The sequence below is a fragment of the Plectropomus leopardus genome, chromosome 15 (genome assembly GCF_008729295.1).
Source record: "Plectropomus leopardus isolate mb chromosome 15, YSFRI_Pleo_2.0, whole genome shotgun sequence".
NCBI classification, from domain to species: domain Eukaryota; kingdom Metazoa; phylum Chordata; class Actinopteri; order Perciformes; family Serranidae; genus Plectropomus; species Plectropomus leopardus.
Window position 1 is genome coordinate 14,940,936 of NC_056477.1, and position 20,592 is coordinate 14,961,527.

A 20,592-nucleotide genomic window follows, 5' to 3' on the forward strand; every position below is an offset into this window, starting at 1 on the left:
TGCTGGTAATTTTTTTATTTCGTACTAATTTCGTGCTAATTTTTGAGTCAGCTCCTCATTAGTTGCTTATTGCTTTCTTCTGTTGTTATTGAAATAAATTATGCTATATGCCTAAGGTTCAAAAGGTAGAGGCCAAATATTATTCAAATAAATTAAAGACACCAAGGCTTTTTAAGGACCTGCAGATAGCCTGCCATACCAGGAAAAGCAGATATAATTCATGAAATTAAACAATAAGCTGGAAGAACGCAGATACACGTTAGTGTTAAAATGGACCACTTTACTCTTGCACAAGACATCCATAGTACATTTTCAATATAAAAATAAAATTGCCTGCTTTGGAGCACATTTGAGTGTAACTGTGCCTCTTTTTCAGAACAACCCAAACCAACGCACACAGGTTCAGAGATGGATTTCAAAATGTTCATGTCTTTGCAGCAAATACTCCTTCAGCAGAACACACATTCATTGAGCTTATCTTTTGGTTCATGTGTAGTTTCCTTTGTCAGAAAACAAGACGGATGCTCATCACAGTAAAACATGAAACAGTGCAGCAGTCGGTGGATACAGTCAGGAGGTGCCGACAGCAAAAAGGTCCAAGAGAAGCAGGAACCATGCATAGCCATGTGTCTGAAACCAGTTAAATTGGCAAAATAGAAGAACTACAAACTGAATGTGTTTATTGAACACAGCCGTGGTTAAACAGCGAATGGGGGCAATTTACAAAGAAATTCTGTCTGAACCACATGGAGCCCACCCTTTTCCATCCAAAATTAGTTCATTTTAAATATAGTTATTTTTAATGAATTCTCTCGCACATAAATAGCATCATTATTGCTCATTAGAAAAACAAAAATCTCTGAAAAGTACAACTCACAAACTGGCATTTACATCTACAACATGGCATTTAATTGGCCATAACCAAGCTAAAGCAATGACAAAAAGAAATGCTAGCAACCAAACTTAACTTACTTAAAATTATGAAAAGTAAGTGTGTCAAAGCTTCTTCATAGTTCAAAATTCTAGGTAAGAAAAGTAACTCCTCAGAAATCTATTGCACACAGACACTGAGGTCAAATTAACACAAAGGGAACTAATTCAATAATGAATTCATATATGTACTTAGAAGACAATAGGTCCAAATAAAACAGCCAAATTATGCTTGTTTAGTGAATATTTACAATTTTTAAGATAATCAGTGTTACAGGTTAGCTTCATTAGTTTTAAATGTGTCACTCATTCATCGGCTCCGTTTGTTTGAGACGTCCGAATGTGATCACCAGAACCTTCATCACCAGACTCATCGGCTTCTTGTTCCTGGGAGAGACAGAAAAACAATCAATAAACACAGCCCCTTTTAAATGTGTACTCCTGCATGTTTATCTGACGGTAATTTAAAGGCCCAAACCCACATCAGAAAACTAGCAGCGACGAAAGGCCCTAGCTGTGCCGCTTCACGTGGCTGTGTCTTGACCAAAAGGTTGCACATGAATTCGCCAAACCGGCAGCCAGCTAACACAAACGTTCAAAGCTTATTTACGGTGCGCCAGTGAACAATAACATGAATCACATCAGGAAACATTTCTCTTATAGAGAAAATTACCGTATTTATCAAGTTTCCCTTGTAACTTTAGTCCTTTGTTTACTTCTCCTCACTTACGTTTCTCTTCCCGTGCACTGAGCCGAACTACAAATCAGAGTAATGTCCTTCTCTGACGGGCTTCACTGTCACTGACGCCAATTCAACATCCCAAATTCGCAGAAAAAAAGCGATAAGGGTTGATGAGGGCCAACTGTGCAGATGCCCATCAATGGTCCAACACTGACTGAAAACGACCATCAGCTTGGTGTGTCAGAGTCTTTACATGTTGCTACTAATGTCAAAATATATAATACATAACATTTATTTTTTTACTGCTGAGTTTTGCATCTTGTTTTTTATTATTTATACTGTTCTTTTTGCTCTATTTCTCTTTTTTTTGCTCAATACTGGTTTCTAGTTTTGTGTCTTGTTTTTCTTTTTGCTCTATTTATGGTGTACATACCTTGATTTGATATTGCTTTAACAATGCAAATTCCCCCGCTGTGAGACTAATAAAGTATTATCTTATCTTATATTAGTCCTGTTCATTTCTATGGAAGACTGCTAACTTACCAGGAAGAACCAGGCAGTGTTGGAGAAGCTACTTTAAAAGCATATTTTTACTAGCTACAAAATACTTTGCGCTGGAAAGAGTTGAACTAGGGCAAAGCTACCCAAGGGAGAAATCTAGATAATGTAAACATAAAAATGTAAATACCCTACTATGTATAGGAAAGTTCAAGGGATGTCAGTAAAAATTTTGCAAGACCTCACAAAAGTTGTTAACACAGAAACACTGAATGAGCCAATTTAAGGGCACTGAGGAGAAAATGTGTCGCTGGTACTCATGATGGCAAAATAAGTTGTAAAATCCATCAGTGATGCAGAACAGACATAGCAGAAAACACTCTTCTTAATTGCAGTCATTACTTTGTAACTTACTGCTGTTGTCTCTTGTGTTCACACCAGGTGCTTAATAGTACACAAGCACAGCTCTTTCCGTATATGTGTTATCATGTCTGAGAAAAGCTGTGCAGAACATAAAGACTAAGTCACCGATCAATGATGAAATGCCATCACTCAGATAAATGAAGCTGGCCGTGTTTTACATTTCATGTCTGAAAAGTGCATATTGTGAGCTAATTTTCATGTTCCAAGGTAAGAATGAAATAGATGAACAGCCATTTGGTGCTTCTTAAAAATGTTTTACCTTTTTCAGCACTGCCAGCAGCTCTTTCACGGAGGACATCAAGGTGTTGGAAGTCTTGCTAATCTGGTCGTGGTAGGTGGTCTTCTGCTCCTCTGCAGCCTTCAGAGTCTGCTCAGTTTGGCTCAGTGTGCTTTTCAACTCCTCCAGCTCCCTGGACAAGGCTTTGTTGGCTTGCTCCACCTGCGCTTTAATCTTTGCATCTTCATCTTGAGTGAGACATAACACAGTGTTAGATGGAGGATTAAAATTACAGCAGGTCAGTGGTTAAGCACAGCGGCCGTCATGAAGCAAAAATTAATTCTACAACTCAAACTACAGCACTTGAGAAAAAAAAGTTTTTCCAAATGGTTTTCTTGCTGAAGAGTGTTGAAATTGGCAAAATATACATTTAAGAAAAGAGTTTTTCAAGCTGTATAGATCTATAAATACTAATCTTATCAGATTATTTTGGCCATTATTACATGAGTTCATTACCATCAGCATTGTGACCAGTCTGTCTGATTTTAAGTATCTGGGAACACACACTGAATGTCACAGACAATGTTAATGCTGTATGTAAGACAGCCTGTCAGAGAGGATTCATTGTTAAGGAACCAAAGGCTTTAGACCCAGAATGTCCCGGAAAAGTGTTTGGCAACCTAACAGGAAGCATCCTCATTCTCAACATCATAACCTGGTATGGTAACTCAACTACAGCAAACAAGCCGACTAAATATGTCAACACAGCAGGGAAAATTGTGACTGTGTAACACTGCTGTGTACAGGAAAGTACTATCTATTATAAACAACACTAAACATCCCTTTCATCCTGAAGTTGAGATCAGTCCCTCTAGACAATCCTGCAGAACATCTGCTGTAAACAAACACATGGGCTATAAAAGGGCTATAGCACACACATTGTTGTGATGCTGATAATATATTATGTCTGTCCTGATGGGAGAAACAAGTTCAGTCTTTTAATTCTTTCATATAGATGCTTTTTTCAGTTTTGGGAGTCAAGTTATGGAACAGATTCAGCGATGAGTTGAAATTGTGTTGCTTTCTGTTGAGTTTTTAAAAAAGCCTTAAAATGTAAAATGATAACAAATTACAATGTTAAATGATTTTAACGTAACATGATTCAGGATTGATTGTAATGTATAATAATAAAGCATTGCAGTTAATTAAGTGTAATGGGTTTTGTTTTTAATTCATTTATTTGTTTCTTTGGTATTACCTTTATTCTGGGTTATCCTTTGGTTGAGATAGGACAGGCAAAATTAAGCCTTGGGCTTCAGCCTATTCCTTTTGTGGTTACTGACTGAAAAAGTTCTGCATGATGCATGTAACTGAAATAAAATTATACATTCATTCATATAAAAGGCACCATGCATCTGTTAAGAACCTTTCAGCTGTTCTCTTTGCTGCTCTGAATTTTAATAATGAAAAAAAAAAAATATATACAAAAATGAAATGAAAAAAAATAATACAGAATCCTTTTATTTTTTCTCTGTATGTGCTGTTTGATAGCTATGTGCCAGTCCACATCTCAACAAAAAACACTGAGGGAAGAAAGCAGAATGAAGTGAGACTGGACTTCTTTGTAGCAGAGCTCAAATTGAGCCAGATCATCGTCCAGACGGACTACTGACACAGAGTGTAGCCTGCAACTTACGAGACTATGAAATCATTTCCAGAGACAGCATATAGAGTATATCACAAATCAAATCATACCCATTTTCGCATCCTGCAACATGAGCTTCTGTTCTATCTCCTCTCTTGCTTTCTCACTCTTCTCCAGTTTTTGCATCATGCTGCCGATGTCAACCATGGCTCCGTTATACACTATGAGATTACCAGACTCACTGGCCTCAGACTGCGCACGGACTTTTGGAGCAGGAAGTAGTCCTCGGTTACCTGACAGAAAAAAGAGTGAAGAATTTCATAGAAGAAAAGATCTCGCTACCATAGCCCTCTATCATATGGTAGTAATCGCTTATTTGATCATACTTCTGTCATCATAGATTCAACACTTGCGTTTAATTGACTGTAATAAAACAGTAATAGAAAAATGCTCAACCATAAAGACACGTTATCTTACCTATGAGGTTTTCTATCTGGGCTTCATTAAAGGCAGGAATGGGGTCATCCTTCCCTCTGTCTGTCAGTTTTCGGTAGTAACAAGACTCTCTGACCACCGGCTTGTTCAGCAGCTTCTTTATCTGGAAACCGACATGACAAACAGGCAATAAGTGAATAAGACGGATGAAGAATCAGGGATGCACGGATCCAGAAACAAAACATGATGATGATTAAGCTTGTGTGTGTTCACCTGAGCACGAGAAAGGTGAAGTCCCAGTGTGTACAAGATCTCCTCCAGGTCTCTCTCCAGCAGATAGCCACAGTGGCTCTGGTCAAAGTAGACAAACGCCATCAGCAGCTCCTTGTTGTGTGTGACCATCTGCTTCTTCTCCTGATGGAATAACAACAACCACATAGGTACCAATAATCATTTTTATGCAACATCATTGTCTTAATAATATGCCTCCAACAGTGACTAAGGAACAGTGAAGCAAAACTAGCCTAACATAGAATATTTTTTCTGGCTTACATTGAAGGTACTATTGATAACATTAGCCACTAGATGTCGCACTCCCTCATCCCTCTTCCATTATATTAATGTCACCACACTAGTGCACCAAGTGCTTCATTTTGCAACATGTAGTTTTACATAAACTATAGATTTAGGTGCTTTTTTTAAGAATCATGTGCCCTAATCTAACACTATGGTCTGACCCATAGTAATGTTGTTCTCATGTCTTGCACCACTCTCTGTTTATCAAGAGACCCCCATGGTCCATCTGATAGGAGACCTAGGAGACCTACTGCTGCAGAAGTGAGAGCTCTGTTACATTACCTAAGAGTTATTAACAGGTTTCATAAGAGACAGGCCTTTTTGGTGTCAGTGCGGCACAGACATGTTACACAGAGGTAAACGAAGCATTCATTTTGGACTTGACTGTTTCTTAAATAATCAATAAATTCAAAATCATGCTATACTTTTAATGGAACACAGACACTTTGATTCCACACTTTTCTTGAAGCTCTGTGGATGTTTTGGTTTTTTTTTTAAACAAAAGATTTGTCTACCTTAAAAATGTTATAAATGAAACCCTCAGAGGAACAGCATCTTTAAAAGGGTACAGGGCACTAGTGGACAGGATGTGCAGTACCTGTATGTATAGTACTGTGCAAAAGTCTTAGGCCACCTTAAACGTTGTTATTTTAGCAAGGTTATGATGGTCATATTTTGCATCATGACATGTTCAAAGATCAATATTGATTGTTTGATCTCCCTTTTGTTATGGTTATATGATTTCATGTTTGACACTAATATTGACTTCAGTCTGAAGAAGCCAGACTTTTGCACAGTACTGTAAACGTGTGTTCATGCAAAATTGCAAGTGCTATAATCATTCGGGTGCTGAGGTGCATTTTTTTTTCCTTTATTGACTGTGAATCCTCTTATTTACATCTGTATCAGCTGTATTTTGGTATAAATATTTTAAAATAAATAATAATGAAACGACAAACAATAACCGACCAACCTTGTCTTTAGAGGACCTTTCTTTTGATGACTTGCGGTCATCCTTGCGATCTTTCCTGTCTCTGTCATTGGAGTCATCATCATCCTTGTCTGAGGAATATCAACAGTAATGTTACGTTCAAAAGTGAAATAAGATTGAAGAAGTGCCAAAACATCACTAAAATTTAATACAATGTATTTAAATTGAATGTTTGTCCAAACTTGAGGTCTCAGAAATTGTGGAAAGGTTTTCCATCAGTGGTTCAGCGTGGTGCATGATTTCTCATCATTGACCCAATCATACTGTGGGAAACTCAAAAATGATTGACTGGGCAATATTTTAAGAAAAGAGAGAGAGTGCAGTACCATCATCGTCATCATCTTCTGCATCTTCAGCCTCCATGGGGTCATATTCTTCAGCGTTGGCTGTGCTGCCATCATCTTCGTTCTCGTCTTCGTCTCGAGACAACTCCTTCTTTACAGCCTTTTCATCGCACTGAAAACGTGAGTCACACAACTGCATTAAAACATGCGTCATCTGTGGAGAAAAATGACGGAATAAAGAGGCTAGATATATTTAAACTTGCCTTCCTCTTCTCCTCCTCATCCTCTTTAGTCTTCTTCGCTAATGGTTCTTCATTTTCGTCTTCTTTTTCCTTTTTTATTTCACGCTTTTCAGCCTCCTTCTTTTCCGCTTCCTTTTTGGCTTTCTTCTCCTTTTCCTTCTTCTCATCTTTGGTAGGAAAAGCAGCGAGGGCTTTGTATATGCGGTAGCCAAAGTCTCTCTGTAGCATCTCGTTAAACAGCTCAGCAAACAGGGAAACCTGGACAGAGAAGAAGATAGTGAATCTTCACCTGAATAGACAAAAATGTCAGTGAAACATTAACACATTTAGCTGGTTTCAATACATCTCTATGGTGCATGTGCACTGTAGATTTCTTTCATAGTCTTTGTTAAACGGCATTAAACTATGACCAGTAACTCTTACCTCAAATGAGTGCTCCTTGTTGTCTTCTAGTCTGTAGTCCAGCAGCACACTCAGGGACATAACACTGCAATCAAATTTGCCATTCTTGGCTGCCCAGTTGGGGTGTACAATGATGGTGGGCTCATCGGGGAGGATGTAGCGTCTTTCTCTCCGCTGGCGCTCAAGCTCCTCCTGCCGCTTTCTTTCCTCCTCCTGACAGAGAAGAACATTTCAATTAGAGGAACACTTCAGAATAAAATTAAGATAGACCTAATTTCTGAAAAGGTTTTATAATATTGACAAGACTGACAAAGTGTGAAATATAATTATTGCCTCTGGATAACAATTGCACAGCAGTTTTGTACAATTATCAATTAAAGGAGACACCCATATGGCGATGGCCACAATAACAAAAATCTCACATTCTCTCATCTTATTAAAGAAGTATTTAAATGCAGGAAAGATGGTCTTTTCATAAAACTGGGCTTTCTATAAAGCATTCGCTTTTATTTAAGAGGTAGAAAACCTACTACCAGAATGCAGTGGGCCACAGTCGACCAATAACACTCCAGCTGATGGATGATGTAATGGGACTTGCCCGTATGAAAACAATAAGGCGGCAAGCTGGCAACAAACGATCTTGTATTACACTTTTGTACTGCACTAGTTTTATTTCAATTGTAATGTTTACAGCTTTTTATTTATTGCAGCTTTAATTATTGCATTTTTTTATTCCACATATTTGTGTGGTCTTTAATACAGTTAAACATAAGTTAAATTTCACTTCATTTTATTTTTGATCATCAGTGCTTTGTTTTACCATTTGATCAGTTTTAGAGATTTGCACTTCACCTATATACTCCTGTTAACTGATGCCAAAGTGCAATCTGTACTTGGAGCCACAGGCCAGCAAAAAACATTATTTATTAAAACTATCCAAGTTATGATAGAAAGCTGACTGAAAATCTGCAAAGTATCAATTTAAATCATTAATATCAATAAAAATTCTCTTTACTTCTCTGTCTTCCTCAGTGCGAGATGGCTCCTCTTCCTCTGCAGCTTTGCACTCTGGCTTCTCAGGCTCCTTCGACTCCTCCACCTGCTCCTCCACCTTCAGCTGCTTGGTAAGCCGGGCAATCAGCTGCGACTTTAAACCCTTAGAGCTTAGAGAGCGACAATCAAGCTCTTTGCGCAGGTCATTTACCTACACAGGGAGGGGGACAAAGAGGGACATGAAAAAGGGAACTCATCTGAACATTTCTCTATGCGCAATACACAAAAGATAATTCAGTTGAGCTCATTCCTTGTTTGTTTTTCTAGCTCCACCAGTGCTCCTTGAATCTTACCTTCATTGATTTTGGGTCAAGTTTAGCCCAGTGAGTGGGAGTACTAACGTCCTTTGATTCATCATCATCCTTCTCCTCTTCCTCCTTGACAGGAAATCATTACGATAGAGACAGGCAGAGAGAAAGAAAGAGGCGGGATAACAAACAGTCAGTACACCGCTTGTGGCCTGAGTGAACTTTAAAGTTGATCCGTGCAAGAAGCAAGGTCACATCTGTCTTTCATTTTCTCGTCCTAGTGAGCTCTCGACTGTGTTTAAGTCCACTGCTACTGAAGCGTACACAGGGAAGCTCTCTAGCTCTTATAAAAACCAACAGAAAAGCCCCCCAGCTGCCAATCAATCAATCTGTGGAACACAAAAAAAGGTAAAAATCAATGAGAGGTGTGTCCAAAAGGTGTGTAGGTACATCAGGTGAACTGAGGCTGGTCTCCAAACGGAGTGCGGATAGGGTGGCCCTACCATGGTCTATGACTGGGGTATTGGGTATTGCCATTTATGGGTTTTATACACCTACGTCAGATAGGAGCCATCTGTCCAACCAACTGCCCTGGAAAAACCAAATTCTACATATAGTCCAAATGAGAATGTAGAATCCAACAACAAGAACAGACAAGAAACAGGACTTTGGGGAGGTTCTCTTTTCAAAGTCAGACGATATCAAATTGATGTGGAAAGTCATATAAAAGTACACATTTCTACAACAAACACATTATTTACACGCAACTGACTCCACAGATTCCAGCGTAAAGAAACATTTCAGATTCCAGCGTCAGAAAATCACCACTGGCTAAAAATTGAGAGACCATTGCTAGACCAATTTGCAAGCACCCACATTCAAAGCAGGCATTGTTGTTCAACAAAACACCATGAATGATTATACCCAGATGAGCACCCATATATGAGCCGTTTGAGGTGCTGGAAGCTGTTTTATCAGTTGCGATCAAGGCCTACACAATACAGCCTAGTCTCACTGCTTCCACTGTATGTGTCTGCTGGATGTGAGGGAAGGTGGATGTGCTGATGGAGGAATGGAGGAGTTGGAGCAGAGGAGAAGGGACAGGTGGAGGAGTAAACAGAAGACGCCTAGGTGAGGTTTTGGTGGAACAATAATCTGCCTGTGTTCGTGTCTGTCTGCGTGAATGGTGAGGTGTGCTTTGTGTGTGATGTGTGTCTGGGGTTTGTTTTTTTGTAATTCCTGTGCCTTCCTGTGAGAAGCGGAAATGAGAAGAGAGGGATTAGCGGTTCAGTGCCTGTTCTCCATCCGCCTCCTTTCGCTCGGCCGACAGCTTCTCAGCCAGCTGCTCCCGGAGTCGCCGTGACAGCACCTCCCACTCTGAGCGGGTAGGAAGACAATGCCAAACATCCGGAAGAAACAAAACCACTGTCTCCACATGAGCAGGGACTGTCCGCCCCTTGTGTGTCTCCTCCGGCCGATGATAGCGAATCTCTGCAAAACGATACCTGTCGCAAAGGAAGAAGGTGCATTGGAAAGAAACATTCTGGTCAGGGCACAGTATAAAAGACAAGCCTTGCTAAGGCGAGCCTTCTACAGCTACTCCCTCCCATGAGGTCACTGAATGATTGTACACATCATTACAGTGACCCGTCTCCCACACAACACACAGCAAAGACAAATGGACCCAGTCTGCAGCTCTCCAACTGTTGTCACAGGTTACGGCAGCCATTTTGAGAAAGTTGACAGACAATCACAAAAAATAAATCACATCCCCAAATTCATCCCCATTAAAGCTTCAGCCAATTATGGATGAGTGTACTGCATTTAACCTAGGATACACTTAACGCACTACATTAGGGTTGTGCGAAGAGGGACAGAATCAACAGGACAGTGAAAGCCAGTTAAATATATAAGATATTTAACAGAGAGAAAAGAAAAAAATAAATAAAAACATAATGGCAGTGTCTTCTGGTCCAGGCTACTGCTTCCAGCCACAGTCCATGCGTTTGGTTTTTCATCACAATGAAATATGCATATATATGTATAGAGTGTGACAGAAAGAGAGAGCCAAGACGACAACACACAAAAGGCCAAAAAAGAACATTGCACAGCACAATAAATAAAAATGGTAAATAATAGGTAGCAAATTAACAATACAATAATCATTCATATAAAAAAAGGAACAAAAAATATCACCCAACATATCCAGGATGAGATTTTGTATAGAAGTAGTAAAATTATACAGCGTATCATAGTAATTTTGGGTTTTAGTACCAGCAGAGTTATAAACACAATCAATGAGAAAAATAAATATCGATGAGAATAACAGCTCTTACCACTGAGTGCACAGACTAAGATCTATGCCTGTGAGTGCCTTGCAACAGCGTATGGCTGTCTTTATAAGGACTGAGGGATCCTTTTCTGGGTCAGCTCCATCCAGAGAGGGAGACCAGTGACCACCAATGGCCATGGCCTCATCTTTACCTCTCATTCCCACCAAAAACTAAAGGAGAAGGACAGACGGGTACAAAGGAGAGCCACAGAGTAGAAAAGGTTAGATGGAAATGGAGAATGACGATATGGATAAGGGGAGTGGAGGGTGGAAAGAGCAAAAAAAGAGGACAGAGACAAAGAAAAAGACAAAAAGGTCAGCACAATGCAAAATAATCATACCTCTGAGGATCCACGACCAAAATACACAAAACACACCAGGTAGCCAACATCAGTTTGCACTTTTCCACATTGTGAGTACTCAGCAATGGAATAGGATTATTACATCATTGTCAGCTAGTGTGGATGGCACAAAAACGGAAAGTGTGTGATGTACCTTAATGAGTCTGGCAGGATGTTGAAAAGAGTCTTTGACTTCCTGGGAGTCCTCTGCCAGAGCACAGGATTTGTGATAGAGCTCCTCTATACTGGGGTTAGCAAGAAGCATCACCTGCACCATAAAAGACCACATGAGCGTTATAATCCTTAAAATATTCTTCAAATTAAACCCTGTATTTATATTCTGCACATTTTCTCCCATTGAAATTCAAAGTATTTACTACAGATGTATTGACTGATCAATATGACCATAATCGACCAATTTTCAGCTTTATCAGCCATGACCAGTGACGGGCCAGTCAGATTCCTGTGGCCGATCCTGTGCTGATCAAACTACATGCATGCACTGCATGAGGGTTCACACTTTGTTTCTTAGTCTGGGAGGCATGGCTCAATAAATACATAAATATGGGTGCTCTACCGTGGTCTGCAAGCTAGCCCACAACTCAAGATAACTAGCAGACTACCATTCACTGTTTCATGGTGAAACAGTGAATGGAAAATGATAAATAAATAAGCGCCAAATTCCAGGAAGTATTGTTAAATAAAACATAATTGAGTGGTCTTACATAGTTTGCTAATTAGCTTAGCTTTCCAACCAGTAGGGTCTATTTGATAAATTTGGTAGTTATTCCATGGCAGCTAAATGTTTTAAAATTTCAGTTTAAGAGGCGTTGCCATTTTTTCCTTTCAATCTAGTGACTAAGTGGGGGAAAAAAATTATAATGCTCCTTAGGCTGAAAGAGAGCTGTCAATCAGGTGTTTATAAAAATGTAATCACAACACTAGACAATGACCTCTGTTAATGTTTTTCATGGGGGATGATTATTATTTTTTTGCAAAGATGCACTGGAACAAATAGGAGCAGCTGAAGACTTCACCTTCTCTTCAGAGGTAAGGCCCCTGCGCCCTGCTGTTGTGTCCACACATGTGCAGCATAAAATATGTTTGCAGTTGCATTTATTATATTAACATTATCAAAACAACTTGAGTTTGTTTGGCAACAGTCATACCTTTGCGCTGTAGGTGTGGTTGGCATCAGGAGGGTCTAGCACAGCTGTATTCTTGACTAGAGAATCCACCTCTTTGTGCAAGATGTGGAAGTTACAGGCATTACTAAACTGGAAGGGTCTTGTCAGAGGGAAGGCATCCACCCAGGTGAAGACAGCATTAAAGAAGTCGCTGGGAATGTAGAGGCTCTGATAGCGCCTTCTTAGCTCCATCATGTCACAGCTGGAGCTGGAGAAACCACAGAAGACAGTTAATACCTCTGCAACACACGCATGTCGTTCACCTACAGTACAACACCTCAGTGATCTGTTTCCAACAAACTAACAGCAGACAACACTGAAAAGACTGAACTTACCCATCGAGGCTGAACTTGGAGAACTGGACGGTGTAGCGAGGAACTACCCTGCGAGGCCGTCGAGGTGAGCGGTCCCTTCTGGGAGAGCGGTCTCGGGAACGCTTGCGTGTGGGCGAGCGTTCTCTTGACCGTCTTCGTTCACGGTCTCTGTCTCGACTACAGCATTGAGTGAAAACACAAAGATGAGTGACTTATGCTAAGTGCATATTTCGTGACACATCAGATTCTCTCAGGTAATATCTATCCGCATCTTACATGCGTTCCTCTTTAGTCCTGAGGATAAGCTCAGGGCCTCGATCATTGCGACTGGGGAAGCGAGGTGGAGGCTCAATTCGTCGGACAGGCTGTGGCTGTGGCATCATTCTCACTGGAGGCTGAAGCAGACCCCCGGGAAACACATCTAGAGACAAGGGATATAATGCATGTTTAACCACTTAACATACCACAAACACAGCTTTGATTTTGTGGTCAATGAAGTGCCAAAACAGCTGCAAACATAGTGGTCACTGTCACCAGTTGACTGACTGCTTTCCATCTAACAGTAGTTAAAGCTGATCCCTCTGACAAGAATCTTACCTTTGGGTGGAGGCTGTGGCAGCAGAGGCTGTGGAGGGTTTTGGAGGAGAGGGGCCAGAGATGCAGCGGACAGCTGGGCCTGCAGGAGGGAGGGAGGGGGAGCCTGGGTTGGAACACTGAAGGTGGTTGGGGGAGGTAGCGACTGCAGCATGGTGGGGGCGGCCTTCATCATGTTAGGTGGTTGAGGCTGGCTCTAGAAAAAAGAGGGGAAAGAAAAAAAGGAAACGTGAGCACATGTTCAAAAGCAGACTTGAAACAATCTTCAGTTCACATGGCAATGACTGCTTAAAAAAATAAGCACCGTATAAAATCTTGGTCAGTGGCTGCTTGAAAGAAAGAAGCTGGGAAAAAGTCTCAACATCTGCTTGAATGAAAGAACTGTAGAAATCTTATTAATCTGTTAGGGCTGCCCTGATAGGCTGTCCTCATCCAAGAATACCAGGTGTGAATATGGGCATATTCTGAGCATATTTCATGCAAGTAGTGAGCAGACGAGTTCGACATCTTGCTCAGCATTTTCAAGGGAAAAGATGGTGCTGAGATTAAATCTGGCCCCCTGGCTGAAGTAGACTCACTTTAACCAAAAGCCACACTGCCACCACATTCAGAAATATACTACACAATTGCATATTTCTTACTGCTTGGTAAGGCACTGATTCAGTTGGTGAGGTACTGATTTGAGTACATTACTGTATCAAAGATTACTGTGATCCAACATGGCCTCTTAACAATGTATTTATCCTGTCATCTGCAATGCCCCCTGTAGAGAGATTTACTGATTTAAATAGTAAGAAGCCCCAAGAGCGAAAACAACTCTGCAAAAAAAGTTACAGCTCAAGCAACATTAGTTTGTTTTTTGTTTGTTTCCAAACAAAAAAAATATACAACCGGGGTAAAAAGACTAATCTACCACAAAAAGCACATTCAAAAATGCATGATGAAGTAGTAGTATAAAAAATAGTCTGTAAGAAGAATAAACATTCCTTAAAATAAAGAAATTCATTGTTAAACCACTACAAAAATGGGGTTCTACCCATCTGGCAATGACAGCAAACTAAAAGAACAAGCAAAAATTGCAGTTAAGAATAGATGTACCTATGGTTATAGCTCCAACTAGGGCTGCACGATTTATCATTTTAGCATCAACACTGCAATGTCTGTACGCGCAATGGTTGCTTGCAGGACATGCAATGTTAAGTAGGGCAAATTACCTAAAACAAGTCATACTACAATTTTTTTGCTGCATTATACATAAGTAAAACTTTGTCAGAAGTTCAGTTCTAGTTAGCACAGTTCTAGTTATCCGTGACCGATGTTACTGGACAAGCTTTCCCAGTTAAGACAGGTTATGGGTGTTTGTGAAGTAGGCTGGTTGTGTCAATGGGTAGTGAAACTTTCCTGAGTGATTATACGAAAAAGTAACGGAAATTAGTCAGCAAGTGCCACAGACACAGTGAAGCACATGCTATTCCAAAACTACAGTAGTCAGTATAAATAATCTAGATAAGCTCAGGTTGCAGTATAACTACTTTTAAACGGACAGTGTTTTGTGTTTGCTGTACAGTAGAAATAAAGCATCCGTTTCGATGCAATGGTATCACTATATCTCCTGACCTTTCTTCATCAGCGTTACTGGACTGCAAAAGCATCTAAGAGCCAGGCTAAGAGTAACTGTGTTAGCCTTAAAAAACAGATCTCCCAACTACAGTTCGGAGCTGCAAGGCTGAAAAGGTTACGTTAACATTAACCTTAATTTTCAAGGGAAGACTGTCTGGTCAAACAACCAAAGATCACCTATACAAAATCATCCCAATAATTCTAGATCGATTATGTCGAAAACAGAGCTATTAAAGTGATCTGGTGAAAATTCCTGTATTTTCATATTGCAGCATATTTTGCAGGAAAAAAATGCAATGTCAGTTTATCAAATACTGTGCAGCCCTAGTTCCAACATGAAAAGGTTAAGCAAGAAAGCCAGGAAACAAAGACAAGAAGTCAAAGAAAGGAACTACGTTGGGAGAAGGACCAACAAAGTGTGTGATTCAGGACTAGGGGGTTACATTTTGTCTGTTGTCCAAAGTGGAGTGCATGTCTGAGTAGCGCAGCTGCATCCCTGGCTCATTGTAAAGGCTGCCGAGCTGTGGGGAAGCTTGAGGTAAAGGCTGAGGCTGCTGCTGATGCTAGGAGGGATTGAGAACACAACAGTCAATAAAAGACAGAGAGGCACAGGGAAAATATCAAATCTGGAAAAAAAGACTATATATTATCCTCTGACTAAGCCAGCTGAATTGTCCTGGGACTAAAATGAACCTGTGGATCTCACTTTCAGATACAATTCAAACAGATATGTCGTAATTTTCACAATATAGCTTCTGTCACAGAAGTACGTGTTCTAATGAATAGCCAAAGGCTGAAACTTATTGAAGCAAACTGACTAATTAAAGTACAAAGCAACCATACCAAATATTGAAACTGATTCCTAGACTTGGGGAAACTTCTTTGGAAACTTAGTCCACATTTTTTGCAACTCCCAGTACCATTGGGGCTCTTTTTTTAAAGGTTAAAAAGACTAACATAAGAATATTATTACATAGTAAGTATAAATTAATTAAACAAAGTGTCTTATTATTGTGGCAGACTGGGTGAGTTTCAAGGCATAAACAAATATAGTGGAAACAGAGATATTGCACAGATTGTGTGTATAATGATACCAAAGATCTAAAACTTGATAAAAAGACAAACAAACAGACCAGCCCAGTTTGTATTAATGCGCCATTCTCATTCCTGATCTACCAAGTGCGATGTCTGGGTTTTCTCACCGACTGGTTTGCTAGCTGAGGTAAGGTCTGGATGCGCTGAGCGTTCCACTTGAAGGGCATGTTAGGGTTATACACAGCCTCCACGAGGACCCTGTCACCCACCTGAGGAGTCTTCCCCTTCACAGCACTGGAAAGATTAGGAAAAGCATTGGGTTACACCAGTATCATATCAAAAAAGGTGCATGTATCTTTTGAAACTGTCTGCTATGAGTGCCACATAAATAAAATGACAAGGGCAGGGTAAGTCTGGCATAAAAAAATATCAATGTCAATGTAGGGCATACAATAAAGGCACTATAGCTTGAGACACTGAATGCATTTAACTTATCATTCCACTAGCACACTCTTTTGCACAAGAATTACAATTCAGAGAGATATTCTCTCACCTTAGCTGAAAGAAGACATCTTCATCTACAAAGCCAAACGTATCATGAAGCTTGTTGACAACACCGGTGAAGACTCGCTGCTTCTGTGGCTGCGTCTGCTGTTGATGGCTTGAACGTGGTGTTGGGTAGGACACTGTAATCTGGGCTGTCTGCTGGGGGTTGGACAAGCTTAGGCTGGTGGGCAAGGCGACGGGGGGCTGAGAGTTGGGAAAAGAAAGAAAGATGCAAAAAGTGCAACAATGAATACAGTAAGGTTGGCTGTAATCGTTAAATACCATGGACATTCAAACTCTGCAAGAATGCAAAGGGAGACATTTGGATAGCAAATTAAAACTTGGCTTTTTGTCATATAAATAAACCAAACCCAAAGCCAAGCAGAAAATTGGAAAATAACCTTCAGGAAAGGCAAAAATGCTTTGATCAGGCCAACTATGGAAATGTTTGGCCTGGATTTCAGTATAAAATGCAAAGATATAAACAGATAGGACCGATCTAGGCACGTATGTCCTGGAGTGTTTTTCTCTTCTACACTCTCCCTCTCACACCATACATGCTGAGATAGGCTTCACCCCCTTGTGCCTCTGAACATGATATGCATGAATAAATAGATATACAACGAGAAAAACATGATATGAGATTTTTGACAAAATCAGTAATTTAATTCCATAAGTAAACCTGGTCTGGCCTTTTTGAAACCACACAAAAAAATGGCAACTAAATGTTTTGGGAGGGGGTTCACATTACCTGAGAAATCAGTGCCTGTTGAGGCTGTGGAAGCTGTGAAAAAAGAGAAAATACCAAAAATGAAAACTCTGGTTGACTGATATTATTTGCTGACATTGCAATGCCACATTCCCATGACAGTTTTTTACACCCCATGGTAGCGTGATCACTAAGGAATTCTGAAAGTGGAAATACAATCTACTTAGTGCTATGTATACACAAACTACACAAACTGCCACTTGAGTAGCTGTCTCAAATTGCCTAGCACAGTCACAAGATCAGCCTCAAGAGAAAGTTGCTGAGTTTTTACGAAATGTGGAGCACTGCAGCATAAGGACAATGGATAAAAAAGATTTAAGGAGGCATTTTTTAAAATTTAAACATCTAATCTCTGCTGTTATAATGTTAAGGTTTTTGTTTTACCCATTCCAAACTTGCTCTGTAAAGCACTTTGGGCTGCATGACTGTATGAAGATGATATATAAATGAAGTTTGATCTGATGATTTGATTTGAATTTAATCTCAATTAAAAGAGCGCAGAGGGATATTACCCACAGACAAATCAAAGCTGAGGGCATTTCAAATTTACTGCTGTATGACCTGACCCGTTCTTATTTTCATGACATGTCAGTCTTCCACTTAGATGACACATCACAATCTATATGGAATGGAAGATACTTAATATACAGAATAATACCCATGTTATTCATTGTTTTGTCTAGTCTAATTAACCTAATATATTTCCCAGGGTTAGTATGAGCTGAGAACTTCCCAAAATAAAGTGTGACACAAAGAAAAACGAGTTAGTGTTTCACCTGATGAGGTACATTGTACAGTTGCTGTTGAGGGGGTTGCTGTTGTTGTTGTTGTTGTTGTTGTTGTTGCTGTTGTTGCTGCTGCTGCTGTTGCTGCTGCTGCTGTTGCTGATACTGCTGGAGGGCTGTATTGAGCTGTGACTATACATTACAAAGAACATGGGAGTGACAATGGTTAATCACAGCAAAGGACAGTGTTACATGTGACCACAGCAATATGCATAGATTGCAGAGTGAAGAGTGTGCTTAGGACTTCCTCAATGTGACTGACCTGCTGTAGTGCGGCTGCAGCAGCTGCTGCAGCTTGCTGCTGTAAGGCAGCTGTTTGCTGAGAAAGCTGATAGTTTGCAGCAGACTGGTTGCTGAGAGAGGCTGCAGCCAAGGCTGACTGCTGAGAGTAAACAGAGGGGGATGCTCCCAGAAGAGACGGCTGCTGCACACCAAGAGCTAAAAAGAGAGAGAATATGGCACCAGATTCAGAGAGGAGTGGAAAAACACAATGAATGGAGATTGTTTGTGTACAGTAGGATTGAGAAGATGATGTGATGGTAAAAGTAAGTAAAAAAAAGTAAGAGTCAGTATTGAAAAGTCCATGTAACCAAAACAGTACAACACTAAGTGTTTATGTAACCATGCATGAAAGAATTGAGGAAATTAAACTGCCTAGACCATTTGGTTTGCTATACTCACAGTGCAGGCTATTGAGGTCAAGAGACTGTCCTGAGTGGCCTGGCTGAGACACTGCTGTGGCAGCAAACTGAGTCGCCCATGGTGGATTCTTCTGTCCCCCGAACTGGGCCATGACTCACTCAGGTTAAGGGCAGTCTCTGTTCACCAGGCCGATGCTTGTCACTACGAAAAAACAGATAGAGGAAAATCATCAGAATATGGTGTACAGTAGCAGGACGATAAGCAGATAGGATAGGAATTTAGCCATATGGGGAACCCAAATAAACGTCTCACAATATATAAAATACATCCGAGTTGTCAGGTATCAAAGATAACACAATTTTGAGTTTAACTGACAAACTTAAACTGTATCAAAATGACTCATACCAAAATTAAAACTATATGATTCACAGCAACTAATGTGGATTGCTCATACTCTGTGCCTCTTTGCTCTGCATGCAGTGGTTTACATTTAGAGATGTGTGTATTTGCGGTCAGAAAAGCAACGACGAGGTATAAAGCAACGTCCACTAGATGAGAAACAATACCGATGTGACAAGTATATAATGTGTTTACTTAAATATTAAATAAGAGAGAATGCATTCACTAATTTGCAGGCGTCTTTGCAAGGTTAGCACTTACTGGACAAGCCACAACCTTTAACTTCTGCTAGTCCGTACGGTTATCGTACCATATTGTAGCATAATTCGCCTAACATGGGAGCGCGAAATAAACCATTTGAAAAAGGTATAATGTAGTAGCTACCTCAAGCGAATATGTCACGTCTTCATAAACGCGAACTATCCAAAATATGTTGCCCTTGATTTCTGCAGTGCTCCGTAGATTAGTAACTGCTGACACAGCTCAACGGCAGTGTGGCTGACGTTAGCCACCGACAGTAGGCTAGCCTGCTAGCTAGCTAGCATGTAACATCTGCCTAGCATGCTGTCATTGTTGTGGTTAACAGCTGCTAACCAACGCTCTTTTAAGCTGCATTATCACGACTTGGTCCACATTATGGAGTTATTTGGCTGCTACCACATTAAAATGCAGAATGAGCACTGCAACACTAGTATAGGGCTAACCCTTAGCATTTGGTCGTTGTTAGCTTTGTTGCCAGATTAGCCTCGTGCTGGATTTGTTATCGAAAACGAGGCCCGAAATAACGTCCGCTGTCTCTAGCAGTTGGCACTGAATTGCCAGTGTTTTAAAATCATAAAAACACACATTCACTTATGGCAGCAACTATTATGCATGCAATAACTGATTGCACATTAAATATGAGCGATAACAAACGGTTTTGATGAAATTATTGTCAACAGTGCTTACCGCTGTCCCCTGCGCCGGCCGATGTAGATATAAACTGCGCATGCGCGATTGGGAGAGCCCGACTCATGCTGTTGTTGGCTGTGATGGCTAAAAAGTATTTTTTTGAACAAAAGTAAATTATTCCTGCTCCTGTAGGCCAGTGCGTCATACACAATGAGCGGGGAAAAATAGAAGAGATAATAACTGAATGAAAAGGCGGTCACAGTTCACTTCCCTTTGCTGTGAGATGTCATTCCTCATGATTTCTCTACATGCATGTGCCATAATGGTAGGAGTCATAAAATACTACTGAAACTAGATAAACCGCCATGTGGCTGTATGCCTCCCTGCACCAGTCAAGTTGCACTTAAGTTTACATCTATGTCTGTGAAAACATGGATGCCTCACACACATCTTTTCCCCAGCAGCACAGAAGATCTAGACAATCAGCACAATTTCAAGGTGGGCACCCATG

The 20,592-nt window shown here is 40.3% G+C and overlaps 1 protein-coding gene and 1 non-coding gene across 2 annotated transcripts; both read right to left on the bottom strand.

Moving 5' to 3' along the window:
* Positions 1–265: 265 nt before the first annotated feature.
* ccar1 (cell division cycle and apoptosis regulator 1) lies at positions 266–20,215 on the bottom strand. The gene is made up of 26 exons (XM_042501867.1): positions 20,139–20,215; positions 18,831–18,992; positions 18,412–18,587; positions 18,141–18,281; positions 17,347–17,379; positions 16,603–16,799; positions 16,217–16,343; positions 15,458–15,577; positions 13,398–13,590; positions 13,077–13,221; positions 12,822–12,977; positions 12,469–12,694; positions 11,454–11,567; positions 10,963–11,129; positions 9,921–10,131; positions 8,672–8,755; positions 8,341–8,529; positions 7,347–7,538; positions 6,945–7,181; positions 6,724–6,853; positions 6,380–6,468; positions 5,104–5,244; positions 4,873–4,993; positions 4,506–4,688; positions 2,793–2,998; positions 266–1,317 (listed from the first exon to the last, which is right to left on the bottom strand). The coding sequence occupies exons 2-26, from the start codon at positions 18,940–18,942 to the stop codon at positions 1,237–1,239; spliced, it is 3,771 nt and encodes a 1,256-aa protein (XP_042357801.1). The 5' UTR covers positions 18,943–18,992; positions 20,139–20,215; the 3' UTR covers positions 266–1,236.
* LOC121955063 lies at positions 11,345–11,411 on the bottom strand. Its single transcript, XR_006106591.1, has one exon. It is a non-coding gene; the product is annotated as a small nucleolar RNA SNORD98 (small nucleolar RNA).
* Positions 20,216–20,592: the final 377 nt, after the last annotated feature.

What these genes read in the sequence shown, in the direction of transcription:
- ccar1 (XM_042501867.1), bottom strand. Translation starts at nt 18,942, where the DNA reads ATGGCCCAGTTCGGGGGACAGAAGAATCCACCATGGGCGACTCAGTTT. An exon ending in GCACTGAGGAAGACAGAGAA is followed by an intron (nt 7,539 to 8,340) that starts GTAAAGAGAATT and finishes CTTCTCTGTCAG; the next exon opens with GAGGAGGAAAGAAAGCGGCA. An exon ending in CCAGATAGAAAACCTCATAG is followed by an intron (nt 4,689 to 4,872) that starts GTAAGATAACGT and finishes TTTTTCTGTCAG; the next exon opens with GTAACCGAGGACTACTTCCT.